This window comes from Pantherophis guttatus, chromosome 4, assembly GCF_059756535.1.
Source record: "Pantherophis guttatus breed Tessera chromosome 4, ASM5975653v1, whole genome shotgun sequence".
NCBI lineage: Eukaryota > Metazoa > Chordata > Lepidosauria > Squamata > Colubridae > Pantherophis > Pantherophis guttatus.
Window position 1 is genome coordinate 55,749,274 of NC_142066.1, and position 25,620 is coordinate 55,774,893.

The 25,620-nt window shown below is 36.9% G+C and overlaps 1 protein-coding gene across 2 annotated transcripts in view; it reads right to left on the reverse strand.

Annotated features, from left to right (window-relative positions):
- The window catches only part of MAP3K14 (mitogen-activated protein kinase kinase kinase 14), a 56,064-nt gene that overhangs the window by 19,948 nt on the left and 10,496 nt on the right, over window positions 1-25,620 (reverse strand). For both annotated transcript variants that reach the window (XM_034415987.3, XM_087892213.1), the window contains exons 2-7: window positions 17,324-17,599; window positions 16,822-16,891; window positions 14,711-14,924; window positions 12,516-13,118; window positions 8,027-8,164; window positions 4,588-4,717 (exon numbers count right to left, since the gene is read on the reverse strand). In XM_034415987.3, coding sequence (XP_034271878.2) covers window positions 4,588-4,717; window positions 8,027-8,164; window positions 12,516-13,118; window positions 14,711-14,924; window positions 16,822-16,891; window positions 17,324-17,579 — 1,411 coding nt within the window. In that variant the 5' untranslated portion in view covers window positions 17,580-17,599. The remainder of the gene's footprint in view (window positions 1-4,587; window positions 4,718-8,026; window positions 8,165-12,515; window positions 13,119-14,710; window positions 14,925-16,821; window positions 16,892-17,323; window positions 17,600-25,620) is intronic.

The window sequence follows — 25,620 nt, forward strand, 5'->3', positions numbered from 1 at the left end:
AATACAAATCCAATATTTTAGTATAGATCAGTTAGTTATATAACTACCGTATTTTCCGGTGTATAAGACGACTTTTTAACACATGAAAATCTTCTCAAAAGTCGGGGGTCGTTTTATATGCCGGGTGTCGTTCTCCTGTAACCAGGCAGACCAGCCCGAAAGGCTCTGACAAGCCTTAAATGGCTCTGACGATCCAAGCCCTGACGATCTGCTAATCAGGCAACTCAGTTGGGATCGCCAGAGCCATGGAGAAGAAAAAAACTTTTTTCCTTTCATATGGCTCTGACAATCGAAGCCCTGACGATCTGCTAATCAGGCAACTCAGCTGGGATCGCCAGAGCCATGGAGAAGGAAAAAAGTTTTCCCCCTCCAGCTTGCTTACCTTAGCTGCTTGCCTTGCTTCGCTTGCCTGAATCCATTCCATCAGCAAGCAACTCCCTGCCTGCAATCAAGCAGGCAGGGAGTTGTGGACTTCAACTCCCAAAATTTCTCAGCCAGCAAAACAAAGCTGGTTGAGGAATTCTGGGAGTTGAAGTCTACAACTCTTAAAGTTGCCAAGGTTGGAGACCCCTGTTCTATTGGGTAAGTTTTTTTCCCCTTTGGGATCTTTAAAAAAATAGTTAATTGGGGTTTTTTTAGTTGTTCTTTTTTAGACCTAGCCATTTAAAGTTTAGAAATTTAGCTTTCATATAAAAATAAAAATAAAATAAAATAATATGTGTGCAGCTTTCTGAGATTTAATATGTTTTTGTAGTGTTTCACTCTAACTACACAAACACACAAAATCTCACAAAGCTGTATGTGGAATTTTGTGTGTGTAAAGTGTAAAAGTTGGGTTTTTGGGCTTTTTGTGGCTGTGTGAGGTTCCTGCTGGTTTCAGGGGCCATTTTGGGTCTAGCACAGCTGCTTTTACATTGTGGGTGAGCCAGTTGTGTTGTGTTGTGTTGTGTTGTGTGTGTGTAAAGTGTGAAAATTGTTTTTTGGGCTTTTTGTGGTTGTGTGAGGTTCCTGCTTATTTCAAGGGCCATTTTGGGTCTAGCACAGCTGCTTTTACATTGTGGGTGAGCCAGTTGTGTTGTGTTGTGTTGTGTTGTGTTGTGTTGTGTTGTGTGTGTGTGTGTAAAGTGTGAAAGTTGTTTTTTTGGGCTTTTTGTGGCTGTGTGAGGTTCCTGCTGGTTTCAGGGGCCATTTTGGGTCTAGCACAGCTGCTTTTACATTGTGGGTGAGCCAGTTGATGTTTTTTAATTTTTATTTGGTGTGCGTTGGAAGAGGGGTAGTCTTATATGGTGAGTATAGCCCAAACCCTATATTTTAACAGGAAAATTCGGGGGTCTTATACACCCAGTCGTCTTATACGCCGGAAAATACGGTGTGTGTGTGTGTGTGTGTGTGTGTGTGTGTGTGTGTGTGTGTGTATGTATGTGTATATATACATATACATATACATATACATATACATATACATATATATATATATATATATATATATATATATATATATATATATATATATATTGATTCATAGGTATAAATGTGCGATATTTTTGCAATTAGGGTTTTTTCCTATGTTGAAAGATGTTAAAATGGCCATGGTGTGATGAAATCTCTATTCATCACTTTCAGACCTGTCAGACATTTTATGTTGTTTCTTCTGTGACTTAGGGGAGACTGGGATAGCACTATTTCGGCCTTTTTAGACCTCTTCAGCCAGACACACCCATATTTTGTGACTCCTCCCTGTAGAGGTCAAATATTTATTTCTTTTGATTCATAGGTATAAATGTGCGATATTTTTGCAATCAGGGTTTTTTTCCTATGTTGAAAGATGTTAAAATGGCCATGGTGGGATGAAATCTCTATTCATCACTTTCAGACCTGTCAGACATTTTATGTTGTTTCTTCTGTGACTTATGGGAGACTGGGATAGCACTATTTCGGCCTTTTTAGACCTCTTCAGCCAGACACACCCATATTTTGTGACTCCTCCCTGTAGAGGTCAAATATTTATTTCTGAAGAGGTCTAAAAAGGCCGAAATAGTGCTATCCCAGTCTCCCCTAAGTCACAGAAGAAACAACATAAAATGTCTGACAGGTCTGAAAGTGATGAATAGAGATTTCATCCCACCATGGCCATTTTAACATCTTTCAACATAGGAAAAAACCCTGATTGCAAAAATATCGCACATTTATACCTATGAATCAAAAGAAATAAATATTTGACCTCTACAGGGAGGAGTCACAAAATATGGGTGTGTCTGGCTGAAGAGGTCTAAAAAGGCCGAAATAGTGCTATCCCAGTCTCCCATAAGTCACAGAAGAAACAACATAAAATGTCTGACAGGTCTGAAAGTGATGAATAGAGATTTCATCCCACCATGGCCATTTTAACATCTTTCAACATAGGAAAAAACCCTGATTGCAAAAATATCGCATATATATATATATATCAATATGAACATGAATATTCCAGTTATTTCCATGCAATCCAATTCCTTACAAATCAATTAATTATAGCAATTTCTGCTTTCAACATAATATACAATTGGAAGTATTTCAATTAATCATTTCTACTTTCATCACATTATAGAATTAAAGAATTAAAAATATTTCAACCGTTACGGTTTCCCTACTTAACTTTAAAAATATTCTATTTGTTATCCAAGCCACAACTTAATCCTTTCTACTTTCCACTATATACCATTAAAGGTATTTCAATTGTTACAATTTAAACTTATTCATATTTCTTAAAAAAAGTAAAAAACCCCAAAGCTTATCATTATCTAAATTTCAAAGATACAATATAAATATTCCAATTATTATTCATTTCATTTTTACAATCATATGGTTTCCCATTTTTTTATTACAATTCATATTTCAATTATAGCATCTTTGTCTTTCATTTCTTTTTTTCTCCCTTCCCATTTTTATTTTTACCTTTTTCTTTCCCCTTTTTTCTTTTGTACTTTGAAATCTTGAACTCTCCTCTTTTGCCCATTGTTTCCCATTGTTTCCCATCTCTTTTCTCCTTTTCTTATGTCCCCTTATTTATCCCAGTTTATCCCAGTGTAGTTATTGTGTTTCACAAATCTAGACTCTTCTATTTTGCTCTGCATTTCCTGTTGTTTCCCATCCTTTTCCTCTCTTTTTTTTCTTTTCACTGTTAATCCCAGTGTAATCCTTTAAGTTTTTTGTGTTCTTTTTATTCCACCCTTCTCTCTTTCTTTGTCTCTTTCTGCCCTTTATGTTTTTTCCATTGTTAATCCCAATGTAATCTCTAAAAACCTCCTTTTTATTATTACTATCCATATATTCAATTAATTTTCCAAAATTAATCTCATTGTCTTTATCTTCTTTGTTTTCAGTATCTGTGTCTTGCTTCTCCATCTTTGTTTCCTTGTCAACTTGAACATGCTCTCTCTCAATTTTTGGATCCTCAAGTTTCGATTCTCCATGTAGCATCGTAATTATTCCTCTTATTTCTGCTTTCCACGACGAGTACATCATTTCCATCATTTCTCTAATTTCCAGCGCCATTTTATTCTTTCTGTATTAGTATTATTCCAGATTTAAAAGTTCCGTTGTTTTCCTTTTTTTCCCCAAAGTCAAGCCGCTTGCAGACAAAGCAATCCTCCCCGAAAGTTGTCACGACTATTATCACTGATATAGTTCAAAGTTTTCCAAAACAGATTCCAAATTGCAATGCTCTTTTTTCTCCTGAAGATGTCTCTCTACAATCTACAATTCTTTTAATTGTTTAACAGAGTGTCCATTTTGTATCAATCTTTGTTAACAATCTAACTTCTTTTTTCTTCTTTTTAACTTTAAGGATACCAAATCAGTTTTATAGTCCAGTCCAAATTAAACAATACTTTCCCCCCCATTTTTTTTTCTCCTTTATTTTATCTTTAGGTATAGAGCACCTGTGTTGCAGGGCTTAATATCCAATTGTCTTTTATTTTTCTTAGTCTTCAACAAGAAAGGATCTATTTATTTTCTTTCCAATCCTTTAGTCAATTTTGGGGTTATTTCTTCTAATTCTTAAAATTTTCCAGTTAATTTTATTCAAAAATCAATTTTCTTTTCGGGTTTTTGTCCCTTTAAATTCCGCTTACATCCTCTTTTCTTCCCCCATTCCCGTTAGCCACTAGTTTTATGCTGGGGGTTTCAGGTTTTAAAATAATTTTGTTGTTGTTGTTGTTGTTGTTGTTATTTCGCCTGTGGGTTGGCTGTCACTCACCCGGCTTCAAAAACTCCACTGCAATACTTATTCCGGTTGCCCCAGCTTCTTGACAGCCGCAATGGCTGCCACCTCCACTGCTGAATCAGAGAGAGATTCCTCCACCTTCAAGGAACTTGCCTGTTCCTCTTGGTCTTTTGAGGTGCCTCTCCTTCTTCCCTGGCCCTACAGAACCGTTTTGGTCCGAAGACTCCTCGGCAGTAGTTCGTCAGTCCGGGTTTTCGCAGAGCTCATCCAAGCCCAGTAATTCCCCAACTGTCTCGCCGGGACGCTTCCAGTCTAATCAATAGTCTGCGATTCCTATTGTTCATGATATTGCTAATACCTTTTCACTGTTCTTGATCACCTACCTTCCATCAGTTTCATGAAGATAGTAACCCACTGGCCTTCTTTCACTGCTCCATATAATGGGAGGACTTTGGCATGTGTCACTCCAGCACATGTTGACAACTCTTCTGCACGAAAGTGTTCAACTTGTACCTAGAAAGAGAAGAATGAGGTAAAAAGTTCAATATTCAAAGTTCAAACAATACTGACTTTAAATAGAAAAATAATGGCTTTCACATACAATTAAAATAAACCAAGACCAGCTAGTTCAGTATCTTGTTTCTTCAAATGAATTAAGCATGAGTTGAATGGAGAAAGAAACTTGGACAAGGGGAAGTTCAGAGCACATCTGAGAAAGCAGAAGATGAAGCAAGTTAGGGTATTTGCATTTCTTATCTGTAAGGAAATTGAGAGGCAAACAAACCACTTGGTACCTATACACACTTGACCTTAATTACAAAGGATCATGATTCTCAGCTGCTTAAATGAAGAAGAGATGAAAATGAGAAGCAGAAAAATGAAATGGAAGAGACAGATCGTAACAAAATTTTATAAAGAAAATTATGGCAACAAATAAAGCTAAAATAGAAGCTGGCAGAAAAAGAAGCAAAACCAAATTAACAATGGATTAAAAAACAAGACAAGTAAGCAATGAGTCAAGAAAACGTTTAGGCTCACAATAAATCCAAAATAATTGAGAAAAAGGACTGGTGCTCTATTGATAGGGGGGAAAAAAGACTTTGGAAAATGGGAAGTTGAAGAAGAACTTGAATTTCACAAATTCATGGAGATTCCTGAGTCATAAGTATCTACAAAACCCAGTGGGAAAAGTTAATTATTGAAACGGGAGCTTGATTCATACACATTGTTAAAGCAAATTTGTTCTTGCTATCATTTAGTGTGGCAATCATGGTTTGTCTATCAAATGTCTCACTTAATTTCCCTCTATCTCTTCTTCCAGAATCTGAATATCTCAATTTTAGCAATAATAAAAGAGCTGTCATTGCTTCTCCATGTTATCAGATAACTTTCCACAAATTGTTTGCACAAACAAGAATTATGAAGCTTCTCTGTGATCTCCCACAACTGTTAACACAAATTAAAACAAGCTTACTTCTCTTCCTAGACTAACCCTATGCTGATTTCCCCCCCTTCTTCTCAGTTGTAAAGAAAAGCAGTGTACTTAGAAGTGACTGCTTCAATGTGAACCATTTCTCTCTGGGTATTCCCATTCTCCTGAACTAGTGGAGTAACAGTACTTGTATATGGCTAGCTGCATTGATTAAATGCTCTTCCCACCTGCTTATTTCCAGTGGTTGACAGTACTTGTGAGAAAAGCACCAATCCAAGTGAAAAAACAAAGACACAGTCAGCCCAGGTATTTTATCAAGTTTAGTACGTGTATTGCTCAGTTCATAAAACACATAATGCCCCATTTCATTGCATTTTATCAAACAAACAGTAAGCAGCAATTAGAAATAGCAAATCAACCACAATAATAAAATGATTGAGAATAGTTATCAGTCCCATATAGTATGTTTCTTCCAAGATAGTTTACTGTCCCAATTTGCAGTAGAAAATGATGTGCCATCATCAGTACTGAAACTAAACTGATCGACATCCCTATGAAAGGGGGCAATCCTACCCATCATCTTAGGCAGCAAGATATATTTAATTGGTTTCAAGATTGAACCACTTTGTTCCTTTCAAATCTTATCTCTATTCAACTTGCCAATGAGCTGGGAGGAGAGAAGAGTGGAATGGAGTTCTGAAAATTTGTACACGGACTATGAGAGCCTGGAAACCATCAAGGTCACAACTGCAGGTGTTTGAAAAGAAGGTGGACTGTTCCCATAACAAAAGGACATCTCATAATTGGAAAATATGATCAACCGGAGTGGGGAGAAAGGGAAGCTATTGTTTAACAAGGCAAACATTTGCTTGGGAAAACCAGAGTTGGTTTTGATTCTTCAGTACCAAAATGGTGTATCCAATAAAATTTTACTTTTGAAAATTCAAAGCTCCCAACAGAGTTTATTTGTTTTGGGCACACAATTGACATTTTAGTTTGACAGTTGACATTTGGTGCTCCCACTAGCACCAAAAAAGAGTAAGAAGGAGCAAGGGATTGTGGGGGGCAGAGCAAACAAGAACAGTTTCAATTGAAAAGTGTTTCTTTCTCATGGCTTTCATCTCACATCTCTGTGGCCTGTTGAACAGATAAGACAAACAAGCAAGAACAAACCAATATTGTATTCTGATACAGTGATATGTTCTCATTGAAACAAGCTGGGATCTGAAAGCTAACGTCACATTGTGCTTTCAATTCAAAAATAAATTAAACATATCCTAGTAGTTTTTTGTATGAATGAAGCTAAATATTGTTTTCCAGCTTGTTTTTTCAACCCAGACATTAAAATACAGTCTGCTTCTAGTTACAGACAAGAAAAAAGCTAAAATGAGAGCTAATTATATATAGTCTGGTAAAACAAAAAGTCTGTAAAGGAGAATAGCTGCTAAAGAGAAGGAAAATATTAGTCATTAACATGCTAGTTGCTGGTAATTGTTGGATCAGAGAATGAAACAAAGAATGGAAATTCAGAGCAGAGGAAAAAAAGGAATTACAAATAACAGCCTCAGGATTTCTGCACACAGATAAATCAGAGAAAATTTCAGGCATCTGAGCTTCCTAACTTGTTAACTTAGCTCCCCCTTGTGTTTTAAACATAATATCAGCATTAAACATAAGAAAGTGGATGATGTATTGCAAGGAGGAAGTCTAGACAGCTGCTGAAGATGCCACCAAAGCACACTATGTGTTACAAAAAGGATTACACACCTACAAATCAGCTCCAGCTAGTAGCTTAAAGCTACAGCTTTGTCTAATAAAACTGCATAAAAGTTGTGACTTATGCTCTCACACCTTACTTTGTACTCAAATATAGAGATTGGTGGTATTTTTAAGACTAATACTTTAATTACATCAAGAGCTGCTGTGGCTGAAGTCCATTTCATTGGAAGAGGAGTAAACCATGACTACAACTATATTCTAAAAGAAGTAAGCAAGACAAATTGCCAGGATTCAATGATCAGATTAAAGAAACTTCTATTATTATTAATATCTGACCCTGTTACAAATTGTACAAATGATTTCTGCCATGCAAGAAAGCAGCTAAGATCGCCTCAACAGGACAATATTTTGGCCACTACACAAGAGTGAGCCTTCCCTGGCAGCCTGTTACACCCACAGCCAGCTGGAGATTCCACTGTTTGGTGTCACCATGGCAACGACTTCTCGCTTAACCTTGAGAATGTGACAAACAAGTTTCAGCAAACCATCACTGCTGCGACTGCTCCAGCCTTCAGCAGTTCCACTGAAAAGGGAAGCAACTTTCATTTCCTCTTTTTGATGCTGCTTTCCCTCCCTTGGAGGCAACAGATTTGCATAATGTACCACTGTACCTTTTTGGCTGCGCACTGAAAGCCGGTCTGTTTGTCCTCCATTTTGTACACTTCTCCAAAAGAGCCTGTGCCGAGCAAACCTTGAGATTTAGTCCAGTGAACCTCTTCTCGGTACTCATAATCGACTGCTTTAAGTTTCTGCAGATTAACAACCAGGAAACAAAAAAGGAAAAGAGCCTTGAAAAGAGGATGAATTAACTGACTGTGCCAAAATTATTGTCAAGAACAGGAGAAAAAAACATTTCAGAACTTGCCTTTTAAAGCCAAATTATCCTGCCATTAGTTCACATGTTTATTGATTCTTCTCTATCCTTGAGCCTTAGAAATTTACTTTGAACAGAATTGCTTTTGTTTAATTTTTTTGAAAGACTAGCCCTCCCCAATCCAGTATGTGTTCCCTTTCTCTAACTGCAACTCACATAATTGTAGCTATTCTAGTTTTAATGCCCAGAATCTGCAGTGAGAAAGTTGGATGGTTACCTGCTTATTTCTCCTGCCCCTACAAAAGAACAATAGCTGTCTTTTGCTTCAAATGAAGCTTACATAATCCTAGGAAGCAGCACAATTTGGAGAGAGAACAAAGATGCATCACAAAATGAGATCTGCAAACAGGGAGTGACAAAGTGATATAAATTCAGGAGACACCCCAGTTATTTTAAAGGGCAACAAGGAGCAGATCTTCCACAGGAAGAAATCCTCTCTGTATCCCTTCCATCTTTGAATCTGTGAGAAACCTAGGATTTCTATTAGCAGATTCATGCAATAAAAATTTATAATAAATGCTTGTCCAATATGGAAACATTTTAAACTCTTCCGATTAACTGTTTCTATGAATAATTTACTTTAAAAAAATAAATGCACATAGGAAATGCTCTTTAAACATCATGACATAAAAAATATACCAAGTTACCGCATCATGTTCACAAAGTTTAACAACATAGCAGAACAAGAGTCTTCCTCACTGTATACACAATAGCGACTGGGACTCAAGGGTATTCTTATTGCTATATTACTCACACATTATAGCTTCATAGGGTTATTGTCATGAATTCATGTAATGCTTTCCAACATTACTGAAACTAGTGATCACCTCCTTTTCTATTGGCAATAAATTTCATGGAGAAAAAAAATCACAAATGCTATGTCATGATATACTTCTTCCTGCCTGTCTAGAATCTGGAACCAGTCTATCTACCCAAATGTCCAGCTTTATTATTGGGAGCCAAATATTAAACCATTGTTTGTTGAATAAAAATGCTCTAGTTCTCACATAAACCTTAAAAACAACATCTGCATTTCAATACCAAAACCAAATGAAGCCATTATGGCATGTTGTGTGAGTCACCAATGACGGTGCCTACTGTGGATTGTTGAGTAAGTCACAATAGGATGGATTTATATATGCTAAATGATAAACTATGAGTTTATAAAGAACTGCAACTTTGTTCACACATCATACTACAGTAAATCAAAAGCAAACACATTAAGGTTTAAAAGAGCAATTGAGCAACTCAGCAATTTCTTCTGGTAATATTCAAACATGAACAAGTAGGATGTAAACACAGGGTCAATCAAAATGGGACTCAAATGTCTATACACCAATGCACAGAGTATGAGGAATAAACAGGGTGAATTAGAAATTCAAGTAAATGAGGGCAGATATGATATTGTTGCCATTATGGAAACTTGGTAGGATGAAACCCACAAATGGAACATACAGCTAGAGGGATTTAAATTATTTAAAAGAAATAGACCAAATAAAAGAGGAGATGGAGCTGCACTAAATATAGCAAATAACTATATCTCTACAGAAATAGAGCACAACAATGATGAAAATTATCTTGAATGCATTTGGGTCAATATTAAAGGGGGGGGGTTAGGGTTAGGGTTACAAAGACAAATAGGACAAGTATAAAAAGTGGAAAGAGGAGCACATAACAAAGGCAGAATATCAGCAAATAGCCCGAGCCTGTAAAGATTAAGTGAGGAAAGCGAAGGCTCACAATGAATAAAGGCTTGCAACAAAAGTAAAAAAATAACAAAAATAGCTTCTTCCAACATGTTAAAAACAAGAAAAAAGTCAAGGAAACAATTGGTCCATTGCTGGGAGAAAATGGCAAGAAGGTGACAAGCAACAGGGAGAAAGCAGAACTACTTAACTCTTTTTTTGCATCTGTCTTTACACAAAGGTAAAAACCAGTCCAATCTATCAAAAATAGCACCATAAAAAACAGATTAGGAACACAAATTAAAATAGGAAAGAAAATGGTAAGTGAGCACCTGTCTACCCTAGACGGGTTCAAATCACCAGGGCCAGATGGACTACACCCCAAGGTTCTGAAGGAACTAGCAGACGAGATCTCAGAACCACCAAACTATATCTTTCAAAGATCCTGGAGCACCGGGGAACTGCCAGAAGACTGGAAAAGAGCTGATGTAGTTCCCATCTTCAAAAAAGGAAAAAAAATAGATCCAGGAAACTACAGACCTATCAGCCTGACCTCAATACCAGGGAAGATTCTGGAAAAGATAATCAAGCAACGAATCAGAAAACACCTAGAAGCAAACAAAGTAATAACCAAAAGCCAACATGGGTTTGTCAAAAACAGATCATGCCAGAGTAATATTATTGCATTCTTTGACAAAGGGACAAAATTAATGGACCAGAGGAATGCTGTCAATATTATTTACTTGGACTTCAGTAAGGCATTTGATAAAGTAGACCATAACCTACTACTAGATAAAGTAGAAAATTGTGGGTTAGACAGCATCACCACCAGATGAATTCATAACTGGCTGACCAACCACACTCAAGCTGTAGTCCTCAATGGAACTGCATCTACATGGAGGGAAGTATGCAATGGAGTACTGCAAGGCTCTGTTTTAGCCCAATACTTTTCAACATCTTCATCAATGATTTGGACGAGGGGATAGATGGAGAACTCATCAGATGACACCAAGCTGGCAGGAATAGCCAACATTCCAGAAGATAGGCTTAAGATACAAAAGGATTTTGACAGACTTGAACTTTGGGCACTATCTAACAAAATGAAATTCAATGGTGAAAAAATTAAGGTTCTACATTTAGGCAAGAAAAACAAAATGCACAGTATATAATACTTTGCTCAATAGAGCCTTGATAGTACAGGGGTTTAGTGCACCCTGTAATTAACACAGCTGCCTGCAATTTCTGCTGGTTCGAATCTCTCCAAGGCTCAAGGTTGACTCAGCCTTCCATCCTTTCTAAGGTAGGTGAAATGAGGACCCAGTTTGTGGGGGCAATAAGCTGACTTTGTATAAAACATACAAAAGAATGAAGGCTATTGCTTAACGCATTGTAAGCCGCCCTGAGTCTCCGGAGAAGGGCGGCATATAAATCAAATTAAAAAAAAAAAAAATAGTAGTAACTGTGAGAGGGATCTTGGAGTCCTAGTGGACAATCATTTAAATATGAGCCAGCAATGTGCAGCAGCTGCCAAAAAAGCCAACACAGTTCTAGGCTGCATTGACAGAGGGATAGAATCAATATCACGTGAAGTGTTAATACCACTTTATAATGCCTTGGTAAGGCCACACTTGGAATACTGCATCCAGTTTTGGTTGCTGTGATGTAAAAAAGATGTTGAGACTCTAGAATAGAGTGCAGAGAAGAGCAACAAAGATGATTAGGGGACTGGAGGCTAAAACATATGAAGAATGGTTGCAGGAACTGGGTATGTCTAGTTTAATGAAAAGAAGGACTAGGGGAAACAAGATAGCAGTGTTCCAATATCTCAGGGGCTGCCACAAAGAAGAGGGAGTCAAGCTATTCTCCAAAGCACTGGAGGGCAAGGCAAGAAGCAATGGGTATAAGCTGATCAAGGAGAGAGGCAACTTGGAACTGAGGAAAAATTTCCTGACAGATAAAACAATTAATCAGTGAAACAACTTGTCTCAGAAGTTGTGAATGCTCCAACACTGGAAGTTTTATTAAGGATGGGATGGATAAAATATTCAAAGGAGGACCCTACTACCTCCCATATGAATTCATTTATTGAAAATAACTTAAAAGTTCATTAAAATGATCTTTCAAGTTATTTTCAATAAATGAAGTTCATTAAAATGAACTTTCACTCAACGATCATAATAGTCATTCCTTTGTTATACCAGCACAAAACATAAGAAATAGACAATTGAATCTGTTTGTTAAAAGCTCATTTGCTTTAGAAAGCTAGCCCATTGGAGAGGAAAATGCAGTCTCATATTTTCTTTCTATGCCAGATTTTTAGTACTTTTCCCACTTAATATAAAGACCCATGCCCCTGGCCCCATGCAGGTTCAAATATTTTAATTCAAATATCCTGTCATGTAATACTTTTAATTGTATGTTTTGTCTTTAACCAAACTGTTTATAGGAATATGGCTCCAGGTGATTATCCCTATCTTTACTTTGCATAATCTATCAAAAAGTATGCAGTTGGTACCCTGTTAACAGTTTTCAAAAGCTCACCTCTGTAAGCAACACTCCTTCATTTTCATTGATTTCCTTCAGGCACACTTTTGAACTTGATCCATCTTTCCAAGTCTTGGCCAAACAAGCTAGGTTTCTTGGTTCTCCAAGAATAACATTTCCCTTCAATGCATCTACTAGAAATTCATCCATAGAAAAAGTATCCGAAGTGTTTTTTGCAGACTGATGACATTTGGAAAAGCTAGGCGTCAGATCCAAGTCTGAAAGGTAACATTCATCATCTACATTTGAAAGATCATCAAAAATATAAGTCTTCAGAGGGCCAGGTTTCAAAGCAGGAAGCAAATAGCTATGGCCATACAAATAAGGAGGAAATTTGTTTGAAGGAGAGGGATGCACAATCTCCAATTGAGAGCCCAAATTGTCCTGTGTATAGGATTTCCAAACATGACTCAAGCACTGAGCAGGGCTGATCAACTTGTGTAACTCTAGCTTTGCTTGGTTCTTTATCATGTGTAACTTGCTAGTAGATAAAACTTGGCTTGGTTTCTCAAAGGAACTGAAATCAGAACCGATATCTTTACATAGTTCTGAATGCCATGAAGTGATATTGAAGAGGGTGCCCAAATGAGAGTCATCTTCCTGGAAGAAAAATGAACTAGTTAGCTACCCAGGAAAGCTAACCAATAGGATTGCACTCTAAACCCCACCAATAATTAGGAAAACTATTTTCTCTATTGTCAGTTTCCAATTAGTTAAAAGCAAAATAACTAAAACTGGGAACCAGGGACATGAATTTCTAACATTTCAGAGGAATTATTTTACATGGAATTTATCTATAAATAAATTTGAATCAATATTACAGATAACCCTGGACTCACCATCATTCCTTTAATAATGTTAATTATTATTCAATATTACAATGGCTTTGGAAAAAGTAACTTATAACCTGTATTTGCATTTATGACTGTTGTACCAATTGATCACAGTTTGGGCTCTTAGTTCTTTACCACCATTTGCAGTGTTCTGCAGTGACATGATTGTGACTGTTTTTATCGATTTCTAGCAAAAATGCCCACTGGGGAAACTAGATTAACTTAATGACCATACACTTGATGACTACTGTACTACTACTACTGTACTACTACTACTACTACTGAATACTACTGATTCACTTAATGACTACTGTAAAAATGATAATAAACTCACATCGGGGTCACAACTGCAACAATTTACAATGGAAATTTCAGTCCCGTAAGTCAAGGACTACTTGTATCTAGAATTATGAATATGTAATCCACTCTATTTTTTATTATTATTATTATTATTATTATTATTATTATTATTATTATTATTATTATTATTTCCACAATTTCTGGTTGGCTTTTGTAATTGTAAGCTCTGTTTGATCAACACTAGAACACTTTTTTTGTAAGACACCCTTCCTGCATTGGGCTTAAGCAATGCTCTATCATTATCAAAAAGCAACCAAGAAATATCTTTGAAACTCTTCTAAATCTGAAGAAGGAAGGTGGAAAATTGCTGGTTTGGGCCTAATTTGCTAAGGCTTCCTGGGCATTGTCATCATGTGATAGCCAAACAGATTTGCTTATTGGACAAGTTTAGGAATTATCTTCAGAACTTAGAGGCAAGGTGGTTGCTTATCAGATGTACTAATGGGGTACAGAATATGCTTCATGATAAGCAAATCTCCATATTTAACAACTTATTGAATTAGGGAAAAGATTTAAGTGCTTTTGAAATAGAAGAGTGGAATAAAAGTATCATAAATAAAAATATTTGCATATTTATCTACTTTAGTATGCTGGATCTCAATTTCAATATTGTCTGAGATCAATGGAAGTTAAAGTCCTAAATATTTCAGAGATGGTAAATTACAAAAAAATGGTCTAAGATCATACTGCTAAGTAATCATTAGTGATCTCTGTCCTCTTTTCTGTTGTCATCATACATGTCATCTAATGTAGACTGTAATTTTAAAATTTTCCCAAATTGTTCAGAATCTTGTTTTATAACACAATTTGCAACAGGACACTTTTATAAAGGTGAAAAATAGTATCTGAGCTGTTGCTCATTTGTACATTGTTAATTCAACTACAAACACATATGTGCCTCTGAGAAAGAAAACAGGCACTGCTGAGGTTAAGTTCCATTATGCCCATCATTAATATGATATTCAAGCATGATTTGAGGCAGTGTAGAATATGCTCTACCTGCACAGGTATGGGTACACAGCTCTCCTGCTCCGGAGTCCTTGGCTTTCGACTTAGGGAGGATGCTCTTTTTGGTGTTTTAAGGGTGGACTTTCTCTTTCGCTGTTTCTTCCGGGATTTGCCGCAATGTAAGGCCTTCCAGGAACCTGGAGCCATTTTTCCTTCAGTTGCATGAGCCACATTATTGGGGATTTGATCAAGGCTGCAAGACCGGCTGACAGAAAGTAGTATTACTGATATATACTTTACTTTATACTTTAGCTTAATCCACAAAAACCACAGCCATTTAGCAGATCTGAAAGCTACACACTAAGATCTTGAGAACATTTGGAGTAATCATAATAAGTAAGTTCTCAAACTAAAGAATGAATACATTTGTGAAAATGCTCTTTTTAATCTTATAATATCCTTCATCTTCAATTTCCAATAAAATATACCTATAAAATTATATAATTTTTAAATAATACATTGAAGCACTATAGACACATATTTAATCAGATGTTGTTTCCTTGTCAACAATATTTTAATATGAATGTCAAAAGTGAGCTAAAGTATTTAGCTTTATGAGAATGAAAGCAATGCCATGCACCGGATTTATTTGCTCACAGCAATGTTGAAAAATTCATTGTATGAACTTTACTGGTTAGACTTCCTGATATTTTAGGGTGATGAGAGCAAAGAGGCAAACTTAGACATAACAGAAAAGAAAATGACTGTGAATAATAAGAAACAGAATACATGGGGTGGGGGCAGGAGTGAAATGCTCCTGGTTCGGACTGGATCGCCCGATCCGGTAGCGATGATGGTGGGTGATTCGGAGAACTGGTAGAATAAATCCCTGTCCACCCCCCATGCCCAGCTGAGCCACGCAATCATCAGAGGCTTTTTTTTAACTTTTAAAAGCATTTTTTCTTCGGCCGAAAAATGCTTTTAAAAGTTTTTTTAAAAAGCCTCTGATGATCACGTGGCTCAGCTGGGATCGTCAGAGCCATTTTAAAAGCATTTTTTTACAACCTCTTCAGTGGAGAGGTTGTAGAAAAAAAAGCTTTTAAAAGGCTCTGACGATCCCAGCTGAGTTACCTGATCGTCAGAGGCTTTTTTTTCTTTTAAAAGCAAAAAAAAAAAATTGCTTTTAAAAGAAAACAAAAGCCTCTGACGATCAGACAACTCATCTGGGATCGTCAGAGCCTTTTAAAAGCATTTTTTAAACAACCTCTTCGACCAAAGAGGACCAAAGAGAAAAAATGCTTTTAAAAGTTTAAAAAAAAAAAAGGCCACACCCACCTAGTCACATTACCACCACCACCAAGCCACGCCCACAGAACCGGTAGTAACAAATTTTACATTTCACCACTGGGTGGGGGGGCTGTCCTAGAAACATTTTATTCTGCTGGCATTATTGTTTCATGTCACAATCAAAATATATTATTTTTTCAAAGCACAAAACCTAAGAAAGAGTCATGCAATGGCTCCCTTTCATACATAATATTGATTCTTTCTTCATCTTTCCTTCTTTTAAAACATTCATTCTAAACTTTTACAATCACAGAATAATTTACTTGAATGTTGCTTATGAAATTTAGCCTTGGCACTCCACTCTTGCTGAAAATCTGCAAGACCACTCTGTAATTATCCCAGAGCAACTAAGACCTTACATAAATCATGCTACATCTGCAATGCTATACAATGTGTCTTACCAAGAATATATACTTGCCAAGTCTTGACAATCTCCAAAGAACAATTTCAAAGATAAGCATTTTAAATAAAAATTTCTGTCATGTAATGTAGAAAATTTTGAAGTATGAAACTTGCTAATTCTAGCACAATGGTTTGGATACCAGTCTATGATAAAAAGTGAAATTAAGAGGAATACAATGACCTCTGCTGAATTGGGTGCATGAATGAAAGCAGGCAAGATGGCAGTCATCAAGATATGGTTGAAGATTGACTGCCCTTGACTATTTGGATGCTCCTCCGGGCCCCCAATGTTGATATGGATGTGGAATACTATTTCCAACATGGTGATTCAAAGGATCCTCCTCTTTTTATGCAAGAGGGATAAGGAGCAGAAGAGGGTGTTGTGGTTTTGCATTTTAGGAAGGAGAACTTACCTATATCGCTTTGTGTGAGCAATAAAAGGCCTCTCTGAATAAGTGGGACTGAACTCCTGGCTTATCTCACCTGAAGAAAGTTAAAAGAAAAAGAAGTTCAAATGTGCCATAATGAAGCAAGAAATATCAAAATCACATATAATGACAGTTTATCAGATCTTAGTATAGTGGACTTCAGATGTGAGATCTGTTCAGCATTTTAACACGTAATGCCATGTTATGCATGCATTTGACATTAGTTGTTACATAACAACAATTTATGTTTGTATATAATGGTATAACACATATATACATTCTCTTTCAACATTTCATGAACATTCAGATATAGCAGATCCTTCTGTCCCCAGCAGTCTGTTAAGTCAAGGGTTTATTGTAATTTTATTCTAAGTATTTACTCTATGTCACTTACATTTTCAAAGTCCCCCCCTCCCCCCGCTCTCTCTCTCTCACACACACAACTTTAGCTTCTCCTTCTTTCATTAATATATCGTTTTCCACTTACATTCTGCCTGGGCAATGATGGATATTGAGGCTAAGCTCCCTTGTCCGCTGTCTTCCTTGGCAGTTCCTTTAGCAATCACATCATTCAGGATCTTCCATGATTCATGGAATATCTTTTTGTCTGACTCCTCTACTTTGCAAACACTGCTTTTCTTTTCACTCATTACTTCTTCTGGCCCTTTGCCCTTTAGGAGATCCTTTGGAGATCCAATAGCTGGATCTGTATTGTCCTGGCAAGCTATTTCCATTACTGCCATCTCTTATTTTTGGTATGTTACTAAAAGACAAAGCCCAAGAAAAGAACCATTAGATGTCCATTTTTAAGCATTTGTTCTGATAAAGCTTGTGGGTATTGATGTTTATTCTTTCTATATTGGACAATGAAAAGTGCTTTTTCTTGAAGAAAACTTATTATCTTGTAGCAGAAAACAAAACATAATATTTAAGTGGCTAGTTAGAAAACCCAAATAATCTTTTACAACACCCTTTAAAATCCCCCCCAAAATACATGATTTCTGGTTAAGAAAAATCTAGGAATTGTTACAAAATATTGTAGTATATCCTTGGCAGAGCTACAGTGATCCCCAAAATGAGACTGGTTTATGCTTTATGAAGAGAAGAAAGTATTCAGTTTATTATTTAAATCAATTGTATCCCAAGCTTCATCCAAAAAGATCCCAGAGCAGTGTAAGCACAATTAGTGAGAAGTTATAGAACTTCTCCTCTGCAATTGCAAACATCCTGCAATTATCACAAATGTTTTCTTTCCTTTTTTAAAATAAGGATAACATAAAATAATCCTTTTTTATTTGATAAACTATACTTACATTGTATATTACTTTGAGAATAAAAGTCTTTAAAGACACAACCTCACATACACCTATATTTTGCATCCTTATTGAAAATGTACTTATAATGTCCGTGTTTATCATTCATAATTCTAAAGTTGCCCAATTTCTCAAAAATAGACAGCGTATAAACTGAAAACCACAGAAAGAACAATTATCGAGCAATGGGAAGATGGTTGTTCGTGCAGCAGACATAAGAACATCTAAGAGACCATAAATAGCCCAATCCCGAACCTTGGGAAAGAGCTAAGCCATATTTAAAGGACAGCAGGCTTGCAATTGTGCTAATCAAAGCGTAAGGGACGATGAGAAGAGCTTCCCAATCCAGGAACAGAGGCAATTGGTGTACAAGATGAATCTGTGAGTTTTGAACAGGAGTCCAGGAAGACCTTCAAATTGTGTATCAGTTTCATCTGGGGAAATGTAACCTTATTTAGAATTAGAGATGCAAAGTTCCCAGAACTGGAAGTCCATATCCATATCCATATTACTTTGTCTTCCTAGGATTGAGCTTCAATCTGTTTCCCCTATCCATTGCCCTATAATCTCCAAACATTGATTCAAGTCTTTTATGATATATGTTGGTGGTCCGAAACTTAAGATGCACATGATACTGAGTTATATAATCAGCATACCAATTATACCTGACCCATACAATAACCACACACAGGAGCTTCAACAAGCAAGCAACAAGATCCACTCGTGAAAGGTCCAAGTCAGCCACTTTATTGTGTTCTACCTTTATACAATAAAGTTCCCAAACTCTTTGCCTTCTCTTGGGATAAGAATTTAGGGGGGGGGGTGTCAGGCTTATGCCTCTTGCAGCTGCACAAAGATGCAAGGCTTGTTCCCCACTTGACATTCTTTCCCTGCCTGGCTAGGATAACTCCTCTCAACCCACCCACTTTTAACTATATCAATTAGGGTATATCTTCACTAAATTTCTTTCTTTGACAGCTAAGTGATAGTGGGCTTCTCCCTCTCTTATTCCTCCAAGTTCATTCACACATTCCTTTACAAGTCCTGAGGCACTCAACAGATCTGGGACTTTCGGCTCAATCTCAACTCTCTATCAGTACTATTTAGAACTGCCACAGGGAAAATCAAATCACTACAATGCCATACCTCTCATTCCCAATCCTTATTGTCAATGACGAAGGATACCATGAATGATGGTATTAAAGGTAGGTGAGAGATCAAGAAAAGCCACCTGTGAAGTTTCCCATTCTCAGCCATACCAATGCCAGCTCTATGCTTTGGCTGTAACTTGACTGAAAGGATCCAAATAATCCATTTTCTCCTGGGCATCTGAAGCTGCAGCATGATAACCTTTTCATCGATTTCTCTCAGAAATAAAAGGCTGAAAACTGGGCATATGTTGACACAAACTCTTGGGTCCAGTGATAGTTTCTTAAGAAGATATTGTTTCTTGTAAAGGCATGGGGAACCACTACTCTAGGATGAGTTCACCGCCACATGGTTCCAACTTTTATCATCTCTCTGGAGATCTTAACCAAATAGGAAGGGTATGAATCTAACAGTGGAAAGTTAACAGATCCAAGAATCCTATTCATTTCCACAGAAGCAAGATTATGCCAAAGTTGCCTCAACTGCACCAACCCAGTCAGAGTACAACTCCAAAAGAATCCAAGTGATTGAATATTCTTCACAATGGCCCTGTAGATATTCCTGGTACTAATCTCTCCGAGCAGAGAACAGAATATTTTAAAAAGAGCCAATTGCAATCCCTAATATAGCTTTTTACATATTATTAGTCAAATTCATTTTACTACTTGCTCCAACAGTGCTCTAAGCTTTCGTTATTTAATTTTCCAGAGCATCTCAGAAAATTAGAGAGTCACTTGGGATCAAAGTCACCTCTCTCTCAATTAGAGAGTTGCCTGGGAACAAGAAAGATTCTAAGAGGCAAACCCTTCTAAGATGCTCATCACGTGCCCACTTCAGGAAAAAACCCGAGCACCCTCTAAAACCTATCAGAGTCCAGTAGTTAAAGTCAGGCAATCTCCTTCTGGGGAACAGGGGGAGAAAAAGTACCAGCAGACTGAAGAACAACCAGAGAGTGATCTGATTGTAACAAAAGACTGATGGTAATGTCTCCATCCTCAGATCATGGTACAATGTCTATGAGACAAAAAAACAAATCTAAAGTGTGATCATCTGTATGTCTCAAGAAACCTGGATTTGGTCCACTGTTGTCATTGTAGCATGAATTCTTGAGCCACTACAGATTCTACATCATACAAACCTAGCAGTGGAGTCAAACAGTTCAGGTAAGATGTTTTTGCAGAACATAGGGGCTAGCAGGACAACAAAGGTGCAGATTTTTTTAAAAAAACAATGAATTATAACCACTGCAGTCAAAAAGATTCTGGGCAATTTAAAGTACAGCAACCAAATGACTCCACAAATAAATAATCATGGTACAATTAAATAACCTAAAAAAAAAAAAAAAACAGAGTTCTAACCACATTATAAGGGGGAGAATATGATTTCACTCCCACCCAAGAATTAGGTTTACAGCTTAGAACGACTCTTGAATGAAATTGGCTGTTAAGCAGCTGCTGTAGTCAGAAATGGCTCAGCGTTGGCTGGTCTTCAGAGTCTCTCTTTCTTAGAGAAAGCAGATTGTGCTGACACTGCGAGACATTACTAGATTTTCTATTCTGCCTCTACCAAAATGGAAGCATCATTTTTATATTGACTGGGCTGACTTTTCATTTTCTTTTTTTATGTTTACCCCCCAAAAAAGGAAAAACCATTTCACTAAAAATCTTGTATCTCTCTTTTGCACTGTTTTAGCCATTTTATATTCAAATAAATCAGTTGTACATAAAATATGTATGTGTATAGCAGTTTTATTGAGTAATGTGAAACATGCATTTATCTAACAATAGGAAAAAGTTAGGAAATTAGGAATCAAAATTGGAACGTACAATCTAAATTTCTGCAGTCCACTAATTAGAATTCCTTGCTATAAATGCTTATTTAATTATCATTTTTTAGAGTATTATGTAATTGGCATTCAATTTGTTGCCAAGTACAAGGTATTCAGAGCCAAATGAATTTGTCTTTATATTTTTACAGAGGTGCATTAAACCAAAACAAGGAGAGCAACTTTTCAGTAGTATCATGCCCATAACAGAGTCCCTTTCAAAAGAGATTAAAAGTAACTGGAAATAAGACTAAATTTCAATGTATACATTTTTATACTATTTGATATTCACAAACACACACAAACACAAACATTTGAGTTTCAATATTTCTCTTTTTTTTTTTTGGTGGAATCTTTTTTTTTAAGTAATTAGGAAATATTTGTGACAATTAAAAAGGAATGTTAAAAATTGTTTTAGTATAAGAATCCAATCTCTTTTTTACTTATACATATTATAAAATAATGAACTAGGAGGACATGGCTTTTTAAGATTCAACTACAGCTAAATGGGCCTGCCTAAGTGCTCAGGCTCCAGAATCTTTGTATGGAAAGGATCCTCTTTCTGTTTTGCAAGGCTAGAAGCCAAGAAAGCAACTTTGCTTCTCCTTTGATCATGGCATCTTGAAACTTTCTGGAAGCCAGAAACCTTGGACTTTAAACTCTGCTGGGGTGAGACATGCAAGGTAAAGTTTCCTGCCACCTAGGCGAGGTAGATGAGAAATTGTTTCCTGTATTTGAAAGAAGTGTAACGAGATCTCTAGAAATATTGGCTAGCCAGGAAGGGTGGGGCTGCATCTGAAACTCATTTAAGGGGTTTGCCTAGCACAGTGACGGCAAACCTTTTCTGCATCAAGTGCTGAAAAGGGAGGGAGTGTACATGCGCATTGCGCATGCTACTCAGGGCCACAACCTAGAAGAGGAGCTGCCCCGGGGGCATGCGCATGCTGGGAAATGAACTTCCAGTTTCCAGCACGCACATGTACACCGGCCAGTTGGTCTTCTGGTTTGTGGCGCACATGTGCACGCAACGATCAGCTGGTCAGCGCGCATGCTGCAAACTGGAAGACCAGCTCTGTCTTGATTTTAGGGTTAGTTTTAAAATTTTAATATTGATTTTAATTGACAAGTTTTAAATTATGGCCCAAATTTATAAATTATTTTAACTTTATTTTTTAACTGTGATGTTTTGTATAGATGTTTTTATCTTGGCTGTTCACCGCCCTGAGTCCGAAAGGAGAAGGGCGGTATAGAAATTTGAATAAAGTAAAGTAAAGTAAAGTTTTCAGCACTGCCACACGTGTGAAGGCTAGCTTATCATTGTGCGCACATGTGCGCCAGAAACCCAGAAGAGAAATGGGCGATGCAGCACGTGCCACATGACATGACTCTGCGTGCCACTTCGGGCATGTGTGCCATATGTTCGCCATCACAGGTTTAGCATATATGCTTCATTTCCCCTCTATTTTCTTCCATGAATGTCCCCCCCCCAACAAAAACGCTTCTATTTGTTTTAGGCTATTTTCCATAAAGCTGTTTTGTTTTTAAATAGATGTTACACACTACATATAAATCTTGAGTCTTTTCCAAGCACTCCCATATTTTATGTGGTCCTCCTTCTGTAAATACAGCTGCCCACGCAGAGGGAAGGGCCTATCATTAAAAGATATGAAATCAATTGTTTATTATTGGTCTGAGAATTGCAGGCAACGAGCACATATTCCATTTGCAGAAGAAAATACTGCTGAATTAATCTAAGCATATGAGAAGAACCAATCTGGTGTAGTAATTAAAGGCACCAAGCTAGAAATTGGGAGATTGTGAATTCTAGTCCTGCCTTAGTCCTGCCTTAGCTGTGCCCTAGAAAGCAAGCAATGGCAAACCACTAACCCTTAACTCATCAGCAGGGAAGCCCTATATAACTCAATTTAATCAAGGAATTTATAATTCTCACCTTCCTCTTTGGAACTAAAGAAGTCCTTTCTAATTAAGATCCTATCTTATCTTTTCTACCTAGGAACTTTTCATATTTTGATAGGTCTCCTCTAAAGTTACATTTCCCATTATTAAAAATTGGTCAAAATGGTTTGTTGCACAATGCAGTGCAAAACACAGCAGCAGGTAAAGCAAATATTCAGATAGCTCACTTCAGACCCAGATCACAGAAGATCCTTGGCAAAAAACACCCCGCCCTCCCATCTCTATCCTTTAGCAGAAAGCCACCAAAGGAAAAATAGCACCTATGTGCTTTCCTATCTTTGCTATCACATTGACTTTGTTAAACTTATTATTTTATGGACACTACTCTTAGTCTCCTTTTTTGCATTTGCTTGAGCAGGTTTGACTTTGCATATAGTAGCTGCACCCTTGGCTGAGGGCTTGCTTCTGCCTGTTTCAGCTGCCAACCCTTTTCTTGTAAAGAACACCCACGTCCGGGATCCCACACAAACAATGCTCTCTCAGTAGGTTAAGTGACTTCTCTCTTCTCCAGCTTCAGCTGGCTGCTTAGAAAGCCTTTTTAACATTTCAGAAGCCACAATTTTCAGTCACACCTTGCTGTTACATTTCCTTCTTAAAGAACAAGAGGATGTTGCATCTCAAAAGCAAAACTAATTTGCGATATTGTCTCCCGTTAGGCTCATGATCTCAAGGGATTTGCTTCAATTAGGCAAGCAATGCTCATTTTCCTGAAGCAACATAGGAAGGAAAAAATAATTTTTAACTGAATTTGTTTATGGAAGAGTCACAAATGGTGGGCTTTCTTGATTTCCACAGACCCAAAGTTGGTACCTGCAGGTTCCTCTTGGTTTTATGAATCATTTGAACCTTTTGAAGTCCTCTCTATAAGCATTATCTTCATTCCTTGAGAGAAACATACGCTTCAAGTTTGCTTGCCATTACTATAATCCCAATCACAAATATGCTACAAAAGTATAATGGATGACACTCTCCATCGTGCCTTTCTAATTATCCCAAACTGAAGACAGAATATTTGCCTGTATCAGGAATAAGCAGCCTTGCTGGATCCATTCTGTTTCTGAAATACCTCAAAGGTCTACCATAAAGCTGTTTAGATCAGTCCAAATGTAGTCCATGGCAGTGTCATATACCGTACACTATGTTGCATCATACTATATGAATCCTTCTCTAAAGTATTATGTATTTAGATTCTTAAACTACCTTAAACTTTAAAAACACAACTTCTGCAATATGCATTTCCGTTCATTTTTCCAAAGGGCATTATTTTATTTTTGTACTAATTTTTTAAGGTGAAAAAGTTATAACACAAGCAGATTGTAAGTGCCTTTTTTAATCTCAAAAAAAATAAAAAAAATAAAAAATCCTAGCGGATCATCCCATTAGTATCTTAAAAATAATAAATGGTACATATAGTACCTTTCACTTCTTAAATATTGATCTAAAATAATTAGGAATCAGGATATGCATACTTAGAATTAAGGAATAAAATGTCTTTCAACAGCGTCAAAAATAACAGCAAATTGGTTACAATTTTACACGCCTAAATCTTTTATATGAAAATACAACCACAATTTACCTTCCAAGTCTCCTTTCATGCTTAAGTTTTAGGAAGTCTACTTACAGCTGCTAATGTTAAAAATGTGTGCCAATCTAGTATGATTAAACAGTACATTTTTGCAATATCCCCAAGTTGTTATATTCTGGGAAGAAATAATTAGGTATATTAATTTGATTGTGATGATATTCCATATTTTCAAATATTGTTTTGAATTGTAATACTTGTGTATATTGAAACTGTAACTGGACAATGCTAATGGATTCTTTATGCTATTCTTACAGCAATGGAAAAAGATAAATCCTTCAATACTACAAATATAAATTTATGAACCCATTTATTCAATGTTGCCTGTGTCAGACACAAGTAACCCAAACCACTCATGAAAAGTCTCAAGAGAAGCATAGCTTAGTCACCTCACCTATAATGCAAGTACCTGACCAGACGGACTTAGGGAAAGGGAAAGATCAGATAAGGCTTCAAGGATTCTGGGGAAGGCCAGGCCTAGTGCCACTTCCTGCAATGGAAGGACTCTAAACTTGGCTCCACTCTTAACTCCTCCCTCTAGCTGGAGATTCCACCATACCTGTGATTTACGAATAAAATGCTTATAGACATAGAAAATGTATAGACAATTACAATGAAATATGCTCATCCTTGTGATCACCCAGCATATGGGTTGAGGTATCTGCAGTATGCACTTGGCCCTGGTGAGACAAATGCTGTTACTGCCCTCTTGCAATGCCTGGAGACTTTGATGGCCTGTATGGGGCACAACAGGCTTCAGCTGAACCTTTGGCAAGACCAAATGACTTTGAACGCATGGACCCCCCAAAATCCAGGATTTTGACATATTTAATGCTGGATGGAGTGGCACTACTCCAGTTGGATCCAACTTGACTCTTGGACTCCTGACTTCTGCTCAAAGAGCAGGTGGCAGTCATGGCAAGAGAGCCTTTGCACAA